The 23,274-nt window shown below is 33.3% G+C and overlaps 1 protein-coding gene across 1 annotated transcript in view; it reads right to left on the reverse strand.

Annotated features, from left to right (window-relative positions):
- Positions 1 to 19,687, reverse strand: part of LOC129004997 (brain-specific angiogenesis inhibitor 1-associated protein 2-like) — a 67,700-nt gene extending 48,013 nt beyond the window's left edge. Inside the window, exons 1-2 of the mRNA XM_054433739.1 lie at positions 19,540 to 19,687; positions 2,683 to 2,736 (exon numbers count right to left, since the gene is read on the reverse strand). Of these exons, the coding sequence (XP_054289714.1) occupies positions 2,683 to 2,724 (42 nt within the window). The 5' untranslated portion in view covers positions 2,725 to 2,736; positions 19,540 to 19,687. The remainder of the gene's footprint in view (positions 1 to 2,682; positions 2,737 to 19,539) is intronic.
- Between the last annotated feature and the right edge of the window lie 3,587 nt (positions 19,688 to 23,274).

The following is a 23,274-nucleotide window of genomic DNA, read 5'->3' on the forward strand; positions in this document are numbered from 1 at the left end:
GTCTTACGTATTGGTAGGAATATTTCTATTTACCTATTTTTTTAAACCCATTTTTGTTTATCATTATCGAAGTAATCTTTTATGGTGTGTAATTTACTCGTATAATAGGCCTACTTTGATTGGTTTTTGGCTTGGGACAACATTCAATAAAGTACTTATTTTTAGTTTTAAAACTTATTGGTTAAAATCAATAATCCCTTGAATATTGTAATTTAAACATTGTTTGTGATTTTTCTTGTTACAAAATTTTCATGCCAATTTATTACTTATCTGACATACAAGACAAATAAATCTTTTTTTTGAATTTTAAAATATATCACTCAAAGGGTTCATATTTTACTTCTTCTCGTATAGTGTAAGTAAAAATCTTACTTAAAATGGTTCACGATACTTGCATGTAGTAATCAATTGTTGATGTTTTAGCAACTAGTTTCGGTTCTTCTGAACCGTCATCAGCACTCAAGATGTCAGGTAATTGCAAGGTGCAGACATTAAAATCACCTGACACTTTTTTATGATTTTGAAAATGTATTAATTTTATATTGAACTATTAAAGTTTCACTAGAAAGAACACTCTATTACCTTCCCAGTAGCAGCAAACCTATGTTATCGTTCAACTAATGTTATTTAATTAGGGAATAAATCTTACATTTCCAAAAGATATTTTAGCGAAAATATATTATTCAAATAGTAAATAAATCTATCGTTTACAAAAAGATATTTTTGTGAAAATATAATCCGACAAATGGAAACAGTTACATTTATTGTTTCTTCATAGAACTAGACGTTAAAAGGTTGACACATTGGACGTATGAACTATTTGGTAAACTTCCGTTAAAACAAAACCAGTTCAGTAAAAGGTTTACCATGTCCCAAAAGGGAAAGTGTAGATGTAACTTAATCAATCAGGTTAGGACCAACTGTTTCCCGATGAGTCAGAAAAACCATTGTTACCAGATATTTTGAACTGAAGTTAAACCCAAAAAAAGAAGCTTCAATCAGATTACACGATTTAGTTTAGATGGTGTGTTTGAGGAACATTTTTAGGTTATTCATTCATATTTTAAGTTAGCGAAGCACACCTGGGTGCTTATTATAAGCTGAATACAAATTCAGGGTTGGTGTATAATGGAGTGAGATCGTTTGTGTGGATTCCTTACTACGTATTAGCTGTTTCTATTATTTATTAGTCAAGACCATTTTTATTAAAAAGCCTTATGCTAAAGAGTAGCTGGGACCAGTTTCGAACCATCAAAAAGCTCATGACTTTTCTCCTGATCATACCGGCGACCTTCGGACAGCGATCTTTAACAGTTTAACCATGAAAATGTTTAATGAACGGTACATTACATAAATGGGATCAGTCATAACACACTAAACCCCGCATTTTCATGGTATTTAGGAATTTGGTGGTAATGTAGTATGTGCGTGGTTATTCTAAAACATCTTTATTAAGTTACAAGATCATCCAAAACACCAGCGAGATTATATTTAAAGAGCAAACTGAACCCCTTTGCATCAATGATTAGTTAATTAGGTTCCGGAGTTCAACAGGAAAAACACTTTGATTGAAAAATTAATTAAAGGAAGTGAAACCGTGTTTGATCAAGGTTGATTTTATCTGATTCATTTGCATTTAATTATATCTTCCCAAATTTGTGTACCCCGTGTGAAAATATTCAACTTTTTAATTTTTGATTAGATTTGGTTTTATTAGCAGTAGATTTAGGTTAGAGACATTCAATAGGGATTTAATTTTTGAGTCCTACCATTTTTTAAAACCATTTTACCATATGTAGTAGGCGTTATTTTAGCTATGTATGTTATTTTACCTACTCGATTAAGGCGATCGTGATTATATTGTGCACGCTTTTGAGGTTTTTACTAGATTTGAACTGTTCATTTCTATTTACTTTTTGTCATCATAAACGATTGGTTAGGCTCCCCTCACACATATTGCTATAGTTTAGATCCAACACATCACTAAGAAATCATAAAACCAAAATTAAATCTTTATATTCATCTTCTGTCAATATTGCATTGATATTTTGGTTAGAAACCCCTTAAAATATTTTAAACAAATTGGTAATGCTAGGCATATATGAAACAAGGTATTGAACTCTTTAGTTTATTGGTCAATCACCAATTATTTACACATTTGAGTAAAATGAGTTTTAGTTTCTACTCCAAATTAAGGAAAGTAAAAAAAAAAAAAAAAAAAAAAACATAATACCACACGATAAAATATATATACAAATTGATATAGTATTTATTTTTTTAAGTAAACAGGACAGTTGGTTGTATACTATAGAAACGAATTAATTGTTTTAAATTTTTTCATCGCATCTTATTCAGTAGTGTAATTTACTTTTTACTTTTGGACCCTGAAAATATACCTCTCGATCTATTGTGAAATCTGAAGCGGTTTTGATGCGTGTTCAAGATCGGATTTCTAAGGTTTTATAGTACTATAGTGCACAATTTCCTGTGTTTATTTTACTTTTTGAAAACACTGATTTAAACACTGATCACAGGAGATTTATAAAAGTAAGGATCATTAGATAAGTATTGCTTAAATTACTCTAATTTATGTTATGAAAATAATTCTCATCAACTTTCTTTTTATTACACAGCAATTTTTAGCTAAAATGTATTGCTACTTGTATATTCCACGATTCCTACCTTATAGAACTCATTAATGACTTCCTCCATCGTGGCCTCCATCTAGGCGGTTACCTGCAAAAGAAATATTAGGTAAGTACACTTGAAATAAATAAATCACAGTCCTTGTGTGGAATTATACTAGCAAGTAAAGGTCAACAACATTAAAATATATATGTGTAAAATAAGTAAATAAATTGAATAGATGTACATTTCCTTTAGTTTTGTGTCATTAAACAGTTGAACACGAAATGAGATGGTATTTTAAATAAGAACGCCATCGGTGGCTCAGTTAGGCTAGAGGTTTCCCTTATTGTAAGATGTTTAAAAACTTGAAAATGTGTACGGAATGTATTCTTTGCGGTAGGGTATTTATGGTAAAAGTTAGTTAATTTTTATCATAACACAAAATAGTATAATACAAACAGATTTGCAAGCTTAGGTTTATTCATTGATATAAAAATACACCTTACTTATAGGTTATTACATTGACTATTGGATGAAGTAGAAATCCCATATGTATGGACCAGCTGTCGCATTTTTTTTATCAAAAAAGAACATAGACGATTGAGCCAGTCAGAGACTGCGCTATTATTTAAAATTCTATTTTCTACCTTATTTTTTGTTGACGCAGTCTTAACTGTTGCTTAGCTCACAATAGGTTTTTCCAATATTTTGACTGGTAACAAAAGTTCGAGTACTCGATATAAATTAGTAATTTAGATCAGCACAAACTGTCGGTAGTTCACATTTTGATAAACTCGCGACAACCTAGGCTAGGCGCACACGACCGATTATTTTGAGGCAATTATTTCATCGGCCAATCCGTGCATCATGTATTAGAATGGAGGCGCGCACACAGGCGATCAAATAATCGACATGTGCGCTAGCCAAATGGGGATGGAAAGTCTTGTTGTATCAATAGTCAAAGGTTATAGGTATAGCATTGGCTACCACTTCGTATTCCAGTATTGTACCAGATACAATGTGTTGACTAGAGAAGAAATATTGTTCATATTTCCCCCCGTTCTTTAGGGACCTACTACAATTTACTCGCAAAACCCGGGAGAATTTACATAAATACGTCAAAGTCGGCTGAAAAAGCCAGCAGTGAGTCCAGGGACCTGCAGGGGGGAGAGAAATATTTTTGCAAGTTAAACGACAGTTTGAACGCTCTTGTTCGCAGTAAAAAGTGAACAGTTTTGTAATTTGTCACCGAAGTGGTAATCCAGAGGATTTATTCTCTATCTGAATCTACTGCGCTATTTTCACATCGATGTTCATTGGGTAAGGGCGTAGAATTAGTTAAAAAGTAGATAAATAGTCAGTAAAATTAAGTTTTATTTGGTTCATTCAATTTTTACGTTGTTCTAACGGAAATTTTGTAAGATAACATAATCGATTTGGTGTTAATATTTTCACGTATGTTGAACTACTATCCTTTTTAAACAACTCGAACAGTTATAATCTTATTTGATCTTATTTATAATTATATTTAATTACAAATTACATCGAATCCAGGAGAAACTTCTCTAGGAATAGAACCAACAAATATCAGGACATACTATGTGACATAGTGAGTGCTATGACCATTTCACTACCCATAAAATTGTGTTTCTAAAATAATGGATCATTATTGGATGACAAATAAAAGTAAAACGTGTGGAAATTAAAAGCACCGTAATGAAACTAATTGTAATTACAACTTACTAACAATGTTTTTAAATGTAAGGAATAAAAAAGTAGTAATTAATTTTCTACCAACTGCAACTAAATATTTACTCTTGCACCCCTCTGTATAATGGAAAGTACTAATTCGCTGTAAGTTATTTCATGAAATTCTGCAACTTATTAGTTTAGCGAAAATATTGGAATCACAATTTATGTTTTTGGCCCTGGACTATATTGTTAAGGAAATAATTGATTTTACATGAAAGTAGTCCAACGATTATTGCTCATCAGCAATGTTTCGTGGCGAAGACAACATTTTCAAAGCTCGTATCTTCTCAACAACACAATTAAAGCAAGAACGACACGATCATAAAAAAAAACATTTAAAGTAGGAATATACAAACATTTATCACAGTGGTAACATAATAATACTGATTTAGTCCGGCGCGGCGCGGGGTTGGTAGCAGTCTGCTACCTTGCAAGCTTTGAAATTGTTATCTTGATATAAAATAGTTCGATTTTTCCTCCAACACCTAAACCTATAGTTACACATTTATAAACTGTTAAAAGTTGATAACAAAACAAGAGATAGTATTATATAAAAAAATAAACAGTGTAATCAAAAGAACAGCACAGCAATCTTCAAGCAAAGAGTCTAATCAGAATTTCAATCAAGCTCGGGAGAGAGAAAGAAGAAACAACCAAAAACAAGGAGACAAAAACATCTCGAGATAGGTCCAGACAGCGAACCCAGGGTCAACAATCGATTAATCGATTTCACGACCGAACGATATCGCGATAACCAAGACTAATCGATAATCTCCAACTCGTGCGATCACTCCTATTATTGTCCGCTGAAATGGCGGGTGATTGGAAGATGTGCTTTTTAGAGGCTTCCTGGAGTTAAATTTTAAAAGTGTTTGACATTTTTAGTAGCAATTAGCGTTTTTTTTTTACTGTTTACATCTGAATGGTTTCCATGCAAAGACTCACCTACAGAATAACAAGCGTTTGGTTTAATTAGTTAATTTAGAAGCTTATCCTTATCAATAATGGTTTTTCATGATCCAAATCAGCTACGAAACTAAGTAGTATTACCTCCTATGCACGTGCATTATAAGCCTTTGATTTATTTCCAAGCTAGCATAGATTTTAGTGGGACAAAAATGGCAGTATCAAACAAACTGTTACAAACAGTCTTTAAGAAACAAGACGATAGAATCAGGTGTAAAAACGAAATCTCCTTTTTGAATTTTCTAACTATTTGATACAGTGAAAACCTAGTCTGTGTTTCTCAAAACAGGGTCAAGTTGCAAAAAAAAAAAAAAAAAAAAAAAACATCTCTCGGCCACACTACAGATATATTATATTATTACAGATGTATTGCGTTCGCTATTATTTGGTATCTCTTAGTATTAAGCTTGAGATTTTTTTTTTATTTCACAACATGGGTTTTAATTTATTTAGAATTCTTTGCAGCAAAAATCGCAACACGTCGACGGGTTTAATTTCCCCAGCTGTGTTTCAGACAGCCCTACAAATATGTGGGAAATATTTCTGGGGTTGAAGCGCCGACGCAGGGGGTCGTATCCTGTTTCCCCTGCAGGAATTTTGACGCCAGTCTTTGAGGGGATGAAATATCTCAATGGGGTGGAAAAGTCAAAACATGAGACAACTTGGACTCCCTGCTGTCGTTGTTATTGTTGTTGGCAGCCTTAGTTGAATTTGTAAAGAATATTCTGTATGTTGTAAAATAAATAAACAATTGGCTGCTTGATTTAATTATGATTGTAAGATAAATTAATTTCATATGTCCTACTATATTTATGAAGTAAAAATTTCCTGGTTGCTGAGCTTGTTGGGGATTAATACCGAGAATAATTGGGAAACGTATGCTGAATTTCTACATGTAACAGTTCAGTAGTAGAATTTTATAATTTATACAATTTAAGTTTGGGTCTCAAACTAAATACATGTAAAACATTCCAATATTAACAGTAGCATTTAAAGAGTGAAAATGAGTTACTAAGCTGTTTACATTGTTCACTTATATGTAGATAAATATTATCTATACATAAAGGGTGACAAGAAAAGGGTTTAGTCAAAAGTTTAATGCATAAGATATTTCTCTTGCATTTTGCCAATAAAAATCCGAATTGGTAAAATGCGCTGTGAATTGTTTAAACTTTTATTACAAATTACTTAAATTACAACATGTTAGTTTAAGCGTATTATTTGTTGAATAAAAGACTCTTTTTGGTAAGTCGAAACAAATTAGTTTGCATGGTCCAAATTGCATTTGAAGTAGATCAACAACTTAATGAATAGAAATTACACACAAAGAACATGCAAGTGTGCTTGTTTCCAAGAAAAACTAGAACAGCAAAAAAGATCTGCAACAGTTAATTAAACAGTACAATTAAATCCTAATTAAATCACACGCGAACAAAACATGAAACAATATCCAAGGATACATTCTAAATGTCATAACTAACAGCCTAAGGAGGGTTAAGAAACACCTGTTACAAAAGTTACTCCATAATAGACAGTAGCCGATACCTGGCAGCAACTTGGACATAATAACACCCCTGGACTCCATAAACAACAGTGATTAGTACGGTTGAATCCATTCCAAACAGAAATGCAAATTGGAACAGTGACCGGTAACGGTGACATTCCTGCAACTACATAAACAAAGACAGTGACGCAAGAGTAACCGCTGCGCAAGAAGCAATAACACGTTCCGTATACTCGGTTGATTGGCAATGTAGTTAGGGTTGACCGCAAATTGGAAAGCGGCTATTTCGGGCGTAGCTTTCGGCGAATATGAACCCTTCATTAGCTAGTAACGGTGCTCTAGTTTAGGCTAAGTTAATGAAATACCTGTTACGGTTAGAAAGTTGGAGACAAGTATGTTAGTAACTAATAGACAGATTAAGCCAATAACTGTAAAAAGTTAACTTTGCATGGTGCGCTTAAAAAGCTACAGGTCTAAGGAATTGATCAATTTTGTATATTATACGATGATCTGCTACTGAATTCGGAATGAATATTTCAAGGGAAGAGTGTGTATTTTAGTAAGTAAAACAATGGTCTCAGTTATTTAAACCTGGGAGATATAAATAATGAAAAAATAAATGAGTGATTTCCGAGCGTAGGGTTCAGCCTGCAAAGAAATCCATAACTTTGATATTTCAGGCATTGGAAAAATTGGGAGTGAATACTTTAAATGGAGTTTTATCTGTTTGAAAAAAAGAGAAAAAACACTCAGAACAGAGAATTATTTAAAGTAATGTTTTTAAACATATCAAGTAAGTGATTAGGTGCCTAGCTCTAATTTGGTATACATATAACTCACAGATTAGCCTTATACAGTACAGTATTAATAAACGTGAGGTAGGTATGAGCTGCTGGTTTTGCAAGACTGTTTTTGTCACCCATCCTCAATTTCTGCATATCAGCTGGTTAAGCTTGTTCCATCCTTGGAATTAATTGATTTGCTGTGATTTAGTTTTTTCCAAAACATAAATTAATAAAAGCAATCAAGAAACAAAGAAAAGAAAGAAATGAAATAAAAGAAAGAAAGAAAGGAAAAATGAGAAGTACCACTTGGCAAACAGTAGTCAGGCCTGAAAGCAAACATGGAAAAGAGAAAACAAAAAGTCGTCGATGGGTTTCCTTGTACTCTTAGCTGCCAATAACACTGTCTGACGGAAGAATCTTTATGCAAATAGTACTACAGCCTTGTCCTATTTTCTATGCTTCTGCAACTAGATCACATAGCATATGCGTACATACAGTCTTCTTGTTTGCGAAATACCTAAAGCCGAGTTTCCTTAGATGTATGCACTTGTAAGAAGTAGACTTAATAAAAATCGCACTGATATGGGTTAGGTGGATGCTACTCCTATGGATTCAAGGATTGATTACCGGATTAGTTATACGATTATGGAGTCATAGCAAGACAATCGGACATGTTGTAAGTAAACCATATCCTACAGATTTCCTTACGACCAAGATGAAGCAGAGCTAACTTGCAATAGAGAGATAGGCTTGTGCCATGCTGGGATTTTTGTTTTTAGTTGGCTTATGATGTATTGACATAAGCCCTTGTCACAGCTGTTGTGTGCCTATAGGTTGGTAATCTGTACGATACGATTAGTAGTTTCAAGCTCATAATAGCTTTAAGAGTTCATAAAAATACGTAATTAATGTATTATACAATCATTAGGGCCACGTATTGGACTTGCAGGCTTCGTAATCCTTTAGTTTTAGAGATAATTGTTAATTTTATAGCTTATGACAATTTAATAAATGATTGAATACAAATTGATTTTTTAAACAATTAAAGATTGGTGGCAATTTGACGTCTAATTTATTTACATATCATTATTTCTTCTTATCCTTATTTATCCTCATTCTTCCTTATTTCTTCCTTGTATAAGATCATCTTAGGAATATCTAGCCTGTTACGTCACGCTGATATTTCAATAATCTCTTTAAACAGTGGTAAACACTCCTAATTGGTTTGAGTGGAAAATATTGACATTCAAAACTTTAGAAAACAGTATTTTCCATTTTTCTGTGTTAAAACACCATGTCCTAATTTGACAAAACTACTTGAGCTCTGGCGTGATTACGTAAGTAATTTAGTCTTACAGTAAGTCCAACCGCGCAGGGGCTACAAACATGAATTTTAAAAGTATTTTTCAGATTTTGTCTTAAGTAAAAGTACGTGAGATCTAATTACTAGTGAATATCTAAGTAATGTAAACCACTTGCATTTTACAGCTGACCAGGTCACTCGAGAAATAAAACTGGGAATCCATTGCAAAGAATCTTATCAATTGTAAATCTCCAAAAACTGTTTTATATTTTGTCCATACATATCACGCTAACAAATTCAACTTATCTAAAAATACATTTTTCTAAACGACGACGAAAAGAGATAATTTAAAACACATTCTCTTTATAAAAAAAGTTGCCAAGCATAAAACTACCTAATTGCTCCAGCAAAGCTATTACAGCATATCCTTATTAGTCTTAAACTCAAATCTGTTAACATCAAAAATTCCCTTTAATCCCTTCGCTCGCCCCAAATTGTCAATTAAGGGTAAATTCCCCTCCTCAAGACTGTCAAAGAGTAATGCCTCATAAGTTTCCCCCAGAGGGATTTTTCTTGTCAACTTTAACGATAAATATTCATTTAGATTTAATCTCCAGATCTCCCCTCCCAACATCTCGATTGCTTGCCGTTGTACATGATATCCCTTCTTTAGCCATCAAAGTGGGATTCTCATGTATAAGTTGTTTATAGGAAGATTTATTGTTCGATTTCGTTAACAAAGTTTATTTCAATCATGGATAATACAATCGTTTTTGTTCAGATTATGAGTTTCAATGTTGTTCCTCCGTTAAGCACACTGAGTCTTAAATCTTGTTTAAACGTGTATTAAACTATTATGTATTTCTTGAATTCAATATTGTAAGTGCTTTCCAATCTATATATATATAAAATCCAATGTATGTTTGTTTGTATGTTTGTTTATATGTATGTATGTTTGTTTGTCCTTTATGGATTCCGAAACCGCTCGATAGATTGTAATGAAACTTTCAGGTATTATTAAACATTATTCAAGGATGGTTTGTGTGAAGTTTGGTGCAGATCCGTCAAAAGGGCTCCGCCTCAGTGGCTCTGGAGTTTCCCATGTTAACCTTATGAATACTCATATTTAAATGGAATTAAAGATTCTTAACAGCTGGTTCAACTAAAGAATTTAATTCTATGATGTTCAATAGCATTAAAAAGTTAATAGGTTTACCAACAGGGTGCAGCACTATTTTTTTTTCTTCAATTTATGACAACATCTAATTTGCAACCAAAAGGTGAGTGAGGGTAGCGAACGAACTTCAACTTGGAGGTGAGTTAGCGTAGCGAACGAGCTCACCTGAAGGCAAGTGAGCGCAGCGAACGAGCTCCAACATAAAGGTCAGTAAGCGTAGTAAACGAACTTCAACCAGGACGTGATTAGGCGATGCGAACGAGTTCATCTTGAAAATGAACGAGCATTTGACATAAAACCACATTAGGACAGGACGACGTCTGTCGGGCCAGCTAGTGAGCAATAAAAGGAATATAAGGAATACACAGTTGAGAAAGGTTGCCAAGTGTATTCTTATAGTGTTTCTTATAGTGAAACAATTACTTTCTACTATCACTAACTTTTAAAATGATTAAACTAGTTTATTCTGTAAAATACAAACTACTTATTATGATTTATACAAGTGTTTAGCTTTATTTTGAAGATTTAATTAACTTAACATAATACAGTGAAAGTTTTCATTATCTTTACAATCCATTCCATTTGAAAATCCTACAAATTTTTACCGATTAATAACAGAAAGGTGATCGCTATCCACTGTATGGTGGTTCAATAACATATATTTACATAAAACACAAAGACGTTGTAATATCGTAACCCTTTGTTCATGGTGAATACATCAGCAAGACTCCAGTGGGGTGCCGCAGGGCTCCGTTTTGGGCGCCTTGTTATTTCCGCTTCTTTCCAATAATGTTGTCTTTTGTCCGCCTCTTCTCCCTCGACGCGTCTTTCTCCCTCCAATTGTCCACTTATGGTCGCCCTTTATTTTGGAGGGAGTTATTGCGTCTCTGCGGACGGAATACGAAATGGACCGGGATAATGTCTGAGTTTATGTTCTTGTGTCTGTCAACAGTTTATTTTCCGCGGCTTTAGCTCTGCGTTGGGATCTTGCGAAAGTTTCAAAGTGACAGTATTTTTTTGTAAGGCCTTTCGAGTAGGGGATCTGTAATATGAACAGCTATCCTGATCTAACATTGGATCTTTTTTTTCTAATGGTAATAGGTGTATTATTGAATTTTGGATACATAAGTTGACAACAATTATAAGAACCAGATTTTGTAATTGAAAAGAACTGTAGATGAATGAGTACATTGTGCCTCAGTTTACATAGTGTATTTGCTATTGCTACTGTGATATTCAATGAGGCATTAAAAATGGTTTAGCTCGCAGTAAGGTGACCTTTTTAGCTTGGCTTAAAGTTGCTCTATTGGACTGGAATTAGTAATTTACATTAGCACCCTCCGTTAATGACTCTATTGAGAATACGATAAGAAAACATTTTATTACTAAAGAAATCTGATTTTATAGACACACATACTAAAAACCTTTAAGAATAATAGGGGAAACAATGGTCTAACAAATTTTCATCTGTAGGTGCAAAACGTTCAGTTTTTACTACCGTGCGATTTCACAATGGTTTAGTACACTGGTGTAAAACAATGAACAATTCTCAAGTATTTCATTATCTGCTGACTAATTCCACGCTCGTTAGAGAAATGGTGACGAAATGAATCACTAATTCCCACAACACTGTAAATCGTTCAAGGTTAAAGATTGTTGAGTCGGAGTTGTTTTGAAATGCTCTGTAGGCGTAAAAAATGCAAACTGTGATTCTTTCACGGCTAAATGTGTGTTAGTAGGCTGTCCATGTTGTTTGAACGAACTTAACACTTAACAAGTTGAGTTTTCAGGTAATTGTGAATTGTAACGAATTAAAAAATATATTAATATAGAAAAATGAATACAATCCACTATAGTTTCTGTCCTAAGTAAAATAACTTAGAGGGAAATAGTATTTTCCTACAGTCACCCGACAAAGTTGGCTTCCTTGTACTGTTTATAGTACAGAAAGCTGCTAATTGCTGCATATTTATACTTTGCCGTACGGTTTATACTTTGCCGCACGGTTTATACTTTGCCGCACATCAGGATTCCAACGAAACAACACAAAACAGCGTGGTTCTATTATGCACGTAATCCGTGTACGCTTGGAAATAGGTTGGCAACACTTAAAGATAATAATACTATGAGCAGCTGATTGACTATTATAACTACGATTTAACCTGTCATTTCGTGTTTATAGTTTAGGTATTTCTGAACTTTCTGGACTTTTCATTTAAACGTTTTAAAAACATTCCTACGATCTTAATAAACAAGAAAATACCTTTAAAGCGTTTTTTTAGGCGCGGAAACCACTTCAAATTACAAAAACATACGGAACTATATTCTCAAAACGCGGAGTACATTTCTTGCCGAGGAAAAATAGCGGAGTGATACAGACCGCGGGTACTACTTTCTCTAGGGCACCTATTTGTGTTGCCAGCTGAACCTAAAAACGTGTTGTATAGTGTTTGAAAGACTAATTATTTATATGCTTTATAGTGACTGTAGGAAAAATATAATGTGTAACACGAGTGAAAAAGGCCTTTGCTGCACTCGAGATCATTCCGCACTCGCCTGCGGCTCGTGCGTAAACATTGCTCTCGTGTGCAGCAAAGTGCCACTTTCACCACTAGTTACACAAATAACTATTTTATATAAATTGTATATAGTAGCTAACATTTTATCGGTTTAAGGTTCGTTTAACCCCGAAATCTGGGATAAACAACAATTTTATTTTAACATGCTTTGAGCAAGTAACAACGAATGCTTTGGCTACTTTATGTTTTGAAAGTTTTCTGGTCCACATAATTTATAAGCATAACAATTTACAAAGTAGATTCAAGTTGGCATGTATTGATAAACAGGAGGGAAAATACTCTAAATGCCTTGATGTCTTCTGTTTAAATAATGCATCTGAAGGGCATACATGTATTAACACATATCATTTTATTCAGATCGGTCATTCAAACAGTGCTAAATAAAAACTATTATAGCTTTCCTCCACAGTTTCAAAGACATACTAAATGCAAATGGAAAGCTAAAACAATAAGTTAATTAAACAGGAAAACGTTATATTATGTGAATACAAATCTTGTCTCCAAACAATTTAGCTTTAAAAATAACCCAAACTCAAATATATCTTCAATGGTTAATTCTGTAACAATTACTCAATGGCAGTCACTTGTAGCATACACATTAATTTTTTTCTACACTCACGATAAAATATAATAATACATTTTATGATAATTGCTTAAACTCCTACTATTAAGAAAACAGTCCACACTTACGTTAATATTTTGTTTCGAACTATCTAGGAGTCATAAGTCATAAGTCGTTTGTTTATTCAGCTAAATTAACGAAAATGCATTAGCTACGTCAAAAACGTAATGAAATATTTAGATTAACTAAAACACCTCTTATCTGCTTTATAACAATCAACTATGCTACTGTATTTACACTACCTACCAGTTCTGGGGCAAAGAAACTCACAAACGCTGCAGAAGGCATTTTCCAGCAAAACATTCTTTAGGCTTTTCTGATATTTCTGATATCGGAAACGAGAAAATGAACCAGCTGTGTTTATCAGTGATAAATCTGATCTTGATAAGCTTGTGTGAATTTCTCAGCATATGTAGCAGGTATTTATATATTGCATGTACGAGGTTATGTATTTATTGCACTTAGATTTTTTACAGTATTTATGGTTGAAAGTTTATTATTGTTATTAGATATTTATAGTTCTATTATTATTATATTAATTATTTATCAGTACCTAATTAACTCATTGCATGGCATGTATTAATAATTTAATTCAAGTTTATTACCAAAATGTTCGAGGATTAAGATCAAAAACCACACAGTTTAGATTGGGTATATTGGAGTGTAATTGGGATATTGTTGCAATAACAGAAACTTGGCTTAATGACTCCATTTTTAGTGCAGAGTTGTTCCCCGACCAGTACCAAGTGTACCGTAGGGACAGATGTCAATTGCGGACTGGAATGTCCAGGGGTGGAGGGGTGTTAGTTGGAGTAGCTTCTCACATCAAATCCCGTAGGCTTCATTTTTTGGAAACTGAGGGAGAAAATATTTGGCTGAAGTTGGAATTCCCTAATAACATATCTTTAATTGTGTCTGTTGTTTATTTTAAGCCTAACAGTTCTCTCAATGATTATATTAACTATTTTGAAAAAATCGATCTGTATAATATAAAAAAAGAAAAGCTTTTAATATTAGGAGATTTTAATTTACCAATAATGGGGAAAATGTTTGATCTAGCTACAAGTGGTGAAATTTGTAAGCAATTGTTGTTTTTTATGAAAAGTTATTGTTTACGTTTACACAATGACATTAAGAATGTGAATGGAAGAACTCTGGATTTGGTCTTATCTGACATAGATAATGTTGATGTAACTGAAGATGCGACTGCGTTAGTGAATGTCGATAAGCATCACCCACCTTTACATGTTACTTTTAAAATATTCAATTCATCTAAGTGTGGTTTTAATTCATATAGTTGGTTCCGTAATTATAAACGATCTGATTTTCTTTCAATGTATAATGGCTTTAAAAATATATCTTGGTTACAGCTTTATAGTGAGAAAAATGTAGATAGTGCTGTGGAATTATTTTATAAAGAAATCAATAATGTAATTGATTTATGTGTTCCTGTGGTAAAAAAGTTTAAGTCTAAATTTCCTCCATGGTTTAGTAAAGATTTAATTGCCTTAGTAAAGAGGAAAGAGAAATTGTTGCGAAAATATAATAAATATAAGATCCCACAGTTTTATAATGAGTACAAGGAACTACGTAAAACTATCAAGAATGATATAAAAATTGCTTATAGAAATCATATTGATGGTATTGAAAATAGATGTAATTTTGATCCTAAGGTATTTTGGAGTGAAATTAATAAGTTGAAAAATGTATCTAACTTACCAGCTGCAATGTGTATAGATGGTGAGGAGGTGGAGGGGGGAGAGCAGATCGCGGAAAGCTTTGCTAAATATTTTAGTTCTGTTTATGATCCTTATCAGTTGGACGGCTCGGAGTTGTGCAGCCGTGCGCTCCGCTCCCCGGTGTTGCCAGGGGTCCCGACCATGACACTCGTAGGGATCACTCGCTCTGAGGTGCAATCAGCTCTTCGCAAATTAAAGCCAAAACGTTCTGTAGGACCAGATGGTATTCCTCCTTACATTTTCAAAGCATGTGCGGAACACTTTGTCTCTCCTTTGTTGTATATTTTTAATCTTTCTATTTACAACTCTTACTTTCCTACATTTTGGAAACGTGCTAAGGTTGTCCCTATTTTCAAAAAGGGTCAGAAGTCAGAAATAAAAAATTATCGGCCAGTGGCAATTCTTAGCTCACCTGTCAAGGTATTCGAGACCATAATACATTCAAGGTTATTTGTTCATGTAAAGAGTTTCATCAGCCCGCACCAACATGGTTTCTTTCCTGGTAGATCGATCACGTCCAACTTGATTAATTTTTCTGAATATTGTTTGTCGGCAATGGATTCTGGAGATCAGGTGGACGTAATTTACACAGATTTCGAAAAGGCATTTGACAAGGTCAACCATTTGACACTGCTTTCAAAACTAAATTATTTTGGACTTTCTAGTCCTCTTGTTAAATTGTTTTCTTCATATCTTCATGATAGAGTTCAATATGTTTGCTATGGCGGATTTTCATCTTCTGAATTCCGTGCATATTCAGGGGTACCTCAGGGTTCAAATTTAGGCCCACTGCTGTTCACAATATTCATAAACGACATATCTGATAGCATCCGAAACTGTGAATATTTGTTATATGCTGATGATTTGAAAATGTTTCGTAAAGTTACTTGTGTGTCAGATTGTTTGAAAGTGCAGGAAGATATAGATCGTCTTTTATCGTGGAGCGATAACCACTTGAAATTTCATGTAGATAAATGTTTTGTAATGTCTTTTACAAGAAAATCTGAAGTGAATAAAATAGTCTTCAATTATTCAATGAGAGGTAGAATTGTTTCTGTCAAATCAATTATTAAGGATCTGGGAATCACTTTTGACTCAAAACTCTCTTTCATTCACCATATTACTTCCATTTGTAAATCCGCTTTTTCTATTCTGGGGTTCATACGTAGGTCGAGTAATTTCTTGAGAAATACTGGTGTAATAAGGTTACTGTATTGCTCGTTGGTAAGATCAAAGTTGGAGTTTGGGTCAGTTGTATGGAACCCTCATCAGCGCTATCTGTCTGATACTATTGAAAAGGTTCAGACAAAATTTCTCAGGTTTTTGTATTACAAAGAGTTTGGCCACTATACTACTAGTGTTCCCTATTCTGAGCTGTTATCATTGTTTGAACTAGATTCCCTTGATAAGCGGCGGCGAGTGTCTGTGTTGGTATGCCTGCATAATCTGGTGAGCGGTAAGCTGGATAGCGGGGCCTTGTTGTCCAAAGTCCAGTTTAATGTGCCTCGGCACAATTCTCGTTGTCGCTTCCTGTTCTCCCCTCACTACTCTCGAACAAATCTTGGAGCAAATTCGCCTGTAAATGTAATGACAAAACTGTATAACTCTGTTTCGGCGTGTGTTGATATTGATTTGTTTGGCTGCTCTTTGAGTTTATTCCGCGGGCGTGTGCTGGGGGTGCTGGCTGACTGAGTGATTGTACTGTGTTGTGTTTTTACACGGCACTGTGCCGTATTGGTCGGCCGGCGCGTTTGGTGCGCGCTTGCGGGGTGGACTTGGCGAGCTGGCCTGCGGATTAGTGTTGGCATACGTCCCAACTGGTTGCTTCTGCACAGAAAACTATATAATATTTTTTTAACCGTTCTCTGAGAGTTTTGTTTTCGTTACTTTATTTATTGATATGTCTATTTATTGTTTTTATGAAATGTTATTATTATTATTTATTGGTTGTTATCTTGTCTTAGTAGTTAAATATTATGTAAATTGTGATGTTGTGTGTACCTACCAAGAAGACTGCATGGACTTTCTATAATGGACTTAAAGATTAATGCTGCATTGTAATTGGGCTCTATGCCTGTAATGTAGTATTGTTATCTAAATAAATAAATAAAATAAATATTTATTTCAATAACGTTCAGTCTTTAGGGAAGGAGGAAGTCTTTTAAAAAGCTTTACGGCATTGTATTAAAAATTCTATACAATGCGGAGTATATAGAACTAATTATTCCTATCTGTTTAAGCCATTTCCTTTTTGGTAGCCTCATTTTTACAAATAACACAATTTCAATCTAAAAAACACACAATTCTTTACAACCTAACGATTCAACAACAATTATAATTAAACATGCGCGGTTCAAAACGTAAGCAACAACAGTTCACCAGCTGATATCGAAATGTATGCAGTCAGTATTGCCAATTTTATTTTCACGCACACATCACCTTGCCTACTTCACGAGTAGGTTTTTACGTTGAACATCTTCAGTGCGGAAAATTATAACGTATGCGGAAAAGTAAAGTGGACAGGAATTAACTATTTTGCGTGCTGTAACCAATGTAAATACGCTTTTTTGACAACTGTAAAACAAGGTATTTTATTATTTTCACACAATCTACTCTCACTTTGGGGTTGTTTCGATGACAGCTATGCTCCATTACAGTTTACCCTCTCACTTTATCTTATGGTGGCGCCCATTTCACCATCTCCCTCTATCGGCGCCTACAAATGGAGGGGGAGGAACATGGACCATTAATATGGGGTTTGAGATGTAGAATGTTATGTCGAAGAGCTATTTCTGTCCGACGGAATTCTGATGAACCAGGGCGTGAAGTTGGGGATAAAATGGATTGAGATACCTCAATATTTTGTATCTCAGCTTAAATGTTTAAAATGTAGTAGGCCTATGAAAAAAAAAAAACAATACTCTACTTCTTAAAAGCTCACGGTTAACTAGTAATTATCTTGTCATCTTATATTTCACTGTATAAGCTAATAAATAGTATGATGAATTAAATTACAATGACCACGAAAAATGAAACTTTCTGGTATCATAAATGTGCATTTGCTAAGCACAACTAACTAAATATTCCAAAATGAAAAAAAACACATATAATTCGTATATATATATATATTTAAAATAATAATTTAGAATATTTGCTGAACGCACTCAAATAAACTAAAAACAAAACAATTGACTTCAGCATTTACAATACAATAAAGCTTAATTTTAGTTTAGCCTGCAGCCTGGACAATGATTGATATTGGTATAATGATTCTTCGTGTAGACTTTAGTTTTCTAAAAAGTACTATAATTATAAGTTACCTTGGGTAAAAGCCATAAATATTTATATTAATGAATTGTTGTAATTTCGCACCTTGTGATGAACTTTTGGAGCAAAAACAATAAAGAAAAAAATTAATATTTCATCGAGTTCACCACACAAGTAAAATTTACTTTTATAAAACATATTTTTTTTTAGCTAACACCAAAACACTTTTGAAAAGATAATTTAATTTTACAGAAACAGTATTCTGATTCATAGAGAAACGTAAGCTAATAGTTTATCTTCCCTATTGTTTTATTAAAACGGGGAACATTGATATTTTAAATAGTGAAGCAGTATTAGTAACAGTGTGATGAACAGTATTTAATTACCTAATTAAAAAATAACTATAGGCCTATTAATCCGGTCAAACATTAATCAGTAAACTTATGCTAATCAATCTAATAAATTAAAGACGCTAGATACATTTCAAAATGTATAGGCACAAATGCACAATGTACCTAAATATTAGTTTTTTTATTGATCCCAAACTCACATTTAATATATTACAGTGTTCAATAAAAACTGTTTGGTAAATTAAAATGTTTGAAAGGACTTTAACAATCGCAGTCCTCATTTATTAATACCAAACATTATGTACAATATTTGGCATTTCCGATGTTCTTGTTTGATGCGTGTGATTTTATTATAGTTTGATGTGCAAATAAACAATTAAAAAATGTCTTTTGCAACACATTTTTTAGGTTTCAATGTAGTTTTGTGTGCAAATAATCCCTTGGTTATATATAAATAATTCATTGAAATACTTAAATCCTCTGTTGTTATTCTAGATTGGAGGGAAATTATTTTAAAATGAGCAAAAAAACTCTCATGCAGTAACTCGAAAGTTCATGGATCAGTCTTTATTATGTATGTCAACTGTGTACACACCACACAACACTAATACCAAATCCAAGTCATTTGTCAACATCGTCTGTTTCGTAGATATGGTAGATTTACTCTAGTATTACGAATCCCCACGATGAAATCATACTGATTTATAAACAGTTTTACTTTCGCAGCGTTTACGAAATACCATTCCATGAATTCACTAAACATAACTGTAAACAAACTTTCAAACTTCCTAAATCTAAACAAAAACAAACTTAGCAATACAATGTCAACAACTACCAACTATAATAAATCATTAAATAATAACTTACAAGTGTTCTTTTAGAATCCACAAAATCCACACATACTCCACAGTTAATCCACACCACATCCACAACCACACTCGGCCACAGTTTACGTTTCGTAACTCGTCAGGTGGAACGGCGGAACAACACGAGAAACAAGTGAATCGGACCAAGGACCGGCTACGACTGAAAGGACGAGGAGTGTGGAGTAGAGCGAAGAGAAACCAAACCGAAGCAGAAGACTGCAGTGAATGGGGGAACTGATGCTGAACTACTGCGCGTTCCTGGTTCTGTTAGAACCAATGCTGAGTCTGTTGGATCTACTGGAGTATGAGATGGGGCCTTGCCACCACAAATCTTATACATGGGGAAAGTGATACTTAAACTACTGTTCGATGATCATGGTTCTTATAGACCCATTGCTGAGTCCATTGGATCTGCTTGAGTATGAGATGGAACCTTAGCCAACAACGATTTTCTATGGAGAAAGTGATGCTGAACTACTGTTCGATCATGGTTCTTTTAGAATAGAATTGCTGAGTCTATTGGATCTACTTGAGTATGAGTATGGGGGCCTTGCCACAACAAATCTTCTATGAGGAAACTGATGCTGAACTACTGTGCGTTTCTGATTCTTCAAGACCCAATGATGAATAAACTGGAGCTTAGAGACGTAGCCTAAGCCACCATATAGCTTCTGAAAATGGAAATATCCCTTGGATGTTAAAGAAATAATTATGTAAATACGCTATGTTCACCATAGATTTGTATCTAGAACCCGATTTTAAAGGTTGGAGCCCGGGATGGTACCTGATTTTATATCAATATTTTGATTTAAAGAAAAACGTTTTATAGTTTTTTTAACCGTGATTCGTGATTTAAAGAATATCCTTTTGGCTCATTTAACCAAATTATTGGAGTAAAACTGTCCCTCTGAAACCCCCAATTAGTAGGTTAAAATGTGATTTACTACTGCTAAATTAATACTTGAACAAAAAACTTTATTTTTGACTACTTTATGTTCATGATATTGGTGTATGTTATCCGTGGAATTACAGAGAAAAAAAAATCATATTTTAAGGTACATTTGTATTCGGTGTGTGTTGATTTCTGCTTGAGCTTGACTTTTTTATTCCTGTAGTTTTAATAATTTTAAACTTTTGAACCAAATGCACAATTGATTGATTGTTAACTGTTGCTTGTCCTGTTTGTGTACGGTATCTCAAAAGAAAAGAACACGTTAACTTCCATATAAATAAGAGAAAGCCCTTTAGTTGACATCGACGCCTTCTAGACGAAGTGAACATTAAAAAACAAAATATATTTCAAATTTTACTGAATTTTTAAAAAGTGTGCTTGCAATATATAATGCCAATATTGTAAATTTATAACATCATATAGGCTACTTCATAACCTGTTTATTCAAAAATAATTTGTATACAAATTATGTAAAAATTTATCATCAACACAAATACATAGAGCAGTTATAATTATTCAAAAGGGAATTAAAAAAATACACGATAAATCATTTGACTTATTTCCTTTTAACAGGTGGAAAAATACAAAATAACACTGATTCGTTTGATGGAATCAATCAGACGTGTCTGACCTAAACAAGAGGAACCATGAGAATAGTAGGCCTAATTTATATAAATCGTATCGTAAATATTTGTAGTTTACATAACAAAATGCTATCTGTTTGGTAGAATAACATATAATATTAACATGGTGCCATACTTTTAAGGAAACTAATACTAGACTATATAAAAAATAATTTGTAATTAGTCTAAAAATGTATTGATTTACTATAATATAAATATTTAATTAAGATTTAGCTCACCTACCCCTCAATTGCATAACTATTGTAAAACAACTTATTAAAACTGTTTATAAATAACGTTACTTTTTCCCATGCGTTTCGGTCCAGTAACATGATCTTCCATTTCTCCTCTTTTCCTCTCCTTCCCCAAATTGGACGATCAACCCCTCCTACTTCCATTGGCGCTCGTTCTTCTCAAAAGAGGTTTAGCGTTTACGACCCCTGGCTATGGGGTGAACTTACAATGCACTTGTCTTAAGTGAATCTTGTCCAGAGTGGTGCATAAAACATGTTCATCAAGCTGTAAATAGAAGAAGTCCATACACAATGTTGAGTTGGGCTGTCTTTTAGCGAATACCATAGGTATCATGGCAAGACCTAGCCATGGGACCGCTTTACTTTTTAATTTTTATGTATTTATATGTACTTGTATATGTATCAAGATATCTCGAGAAAAAATATTCAGTTTTTTCCCAAATTTAGTACCAAAGTATAAACCTATATACATTTATTCGATCGAGTTTGCCAACGATGATCGGTCTAAGGGAACAAGGTTTTTTGGGAGCTTTGTGGGGTAAAAACAGGGTTTTACCATTTTGACCCAAAAAAAGTCAAATGTTTCTATATCTTTCTAAACTATTGTTAGGGCTAAAAAACAAATAATGTAGTATATTTAAGTGTTCTTGTACGCCTAACGGTTGCAGAGTGGTATTTAAAATTCTTATGTTATTTTTATGCCGGATGGATAATTTTTTTTTAGTTTGCTAGTTTAGTGATATATTTTGATCAAACTTGATAAATTTGTTTAACTTATACTAAGCTATTTTAATTAAAAATACACTTTACTACTTTCCCAGTTTCAGTAAACCTAATTACTCGTTAACATCAATGTTATTTAAACATAAAATAAATCAAAAAATTTTCACGAAATATTTTAGTGAAATTCAAACTAGGTAACGCTGAGTCGGCAGGGTTGATGCGGGGATATTGTATCATTTTATATAATAAGATATAATAAGAATAATAAGATATATAATTAGAATACTTTTACATAAATTAAAAGGAAGGTATAATGGTAGGAGCACGGGAAATTTGTGTCCCGGGTTTGCGAAATAATATTAAAAAAAATAGAACGAGTTTGAAAAGTCACATAAACTGTTTAGCTAGAAACAAAATTTCCTGAACATAATGTACTTTAGAGCAGTGATTTACATATAACCACACTGTTGAATCAATACATCTCAAATATTCATAACAGCACTCAACAATGTCTAACCCAGAATTACAGGGAAATTTACGATGTTTTAATCAGGCAAAGTTTTCTGAGAAGTCTTCAATATGAACCATCTTTCATAACACACAAGTTATAAAGCAAAGTAGAAGTCATGCGGAAAATGGTTAAAACGTATTCGTATCATACATTTGGTGAAATAAATTAAAATTATAACCGGCGTTCTTTCTATTAAATTGATTTTTTTTTCATTATGATTAATATTTAGAAAACACTATTAAGTTGTATAGCCTGCTAATATAGTAAGTCTACCAATATAGTAGAATACGTCTTCCAAAATTACAAATATATTACTCAAATGTGTTTTATTTCTACGCTGTACCAACTTGAAAATGGTATTGGCTTAGCCAGTTCTATTTCATTTGGATTTAGTTTTGTGGTTGGAGATTTTTTAGTTTACTCCATAAGATAATAAGATATATATACAAATCATTTGTATAAGTAAATTTGAACAAACGTTTTCTAAACAAAAAACTAAATTCAAAGAACTTCCACTGAGTGAGGAAACAGCTGATCCAGTCAGCTGATGAATCAATCGCATTCTCAGCTGTAAAGAAGTTCACAGTCAGCTGTTTAAATCGTTGGAGCCGCGTTCCCAAGTTCTTCCACACAATTAAGTCCCCCACAGTTGCGGGCCTAAACTGTATTAGAC

The sequence above is a fragment of the Macrosteles quadrilineatus genome, unplaced genomic scaffold (genome assembly GCF_028750875.1).
Source record: "Macrosteles quadrilineatus isolate MER2022 unplaced genomic scaffold, UCM_ALF_1.0 Scaffold_14__1_contigs__length_3811126, whole genome shotgun sequence".
NCBI classification, from domain to species: domain Eukaryota; kingdom Metazoa; phylum Arthropoda; class Insecta; order Hemiptera; family Cicadellidae; genus Macrosteles; species Macrosteles quadrilineatus.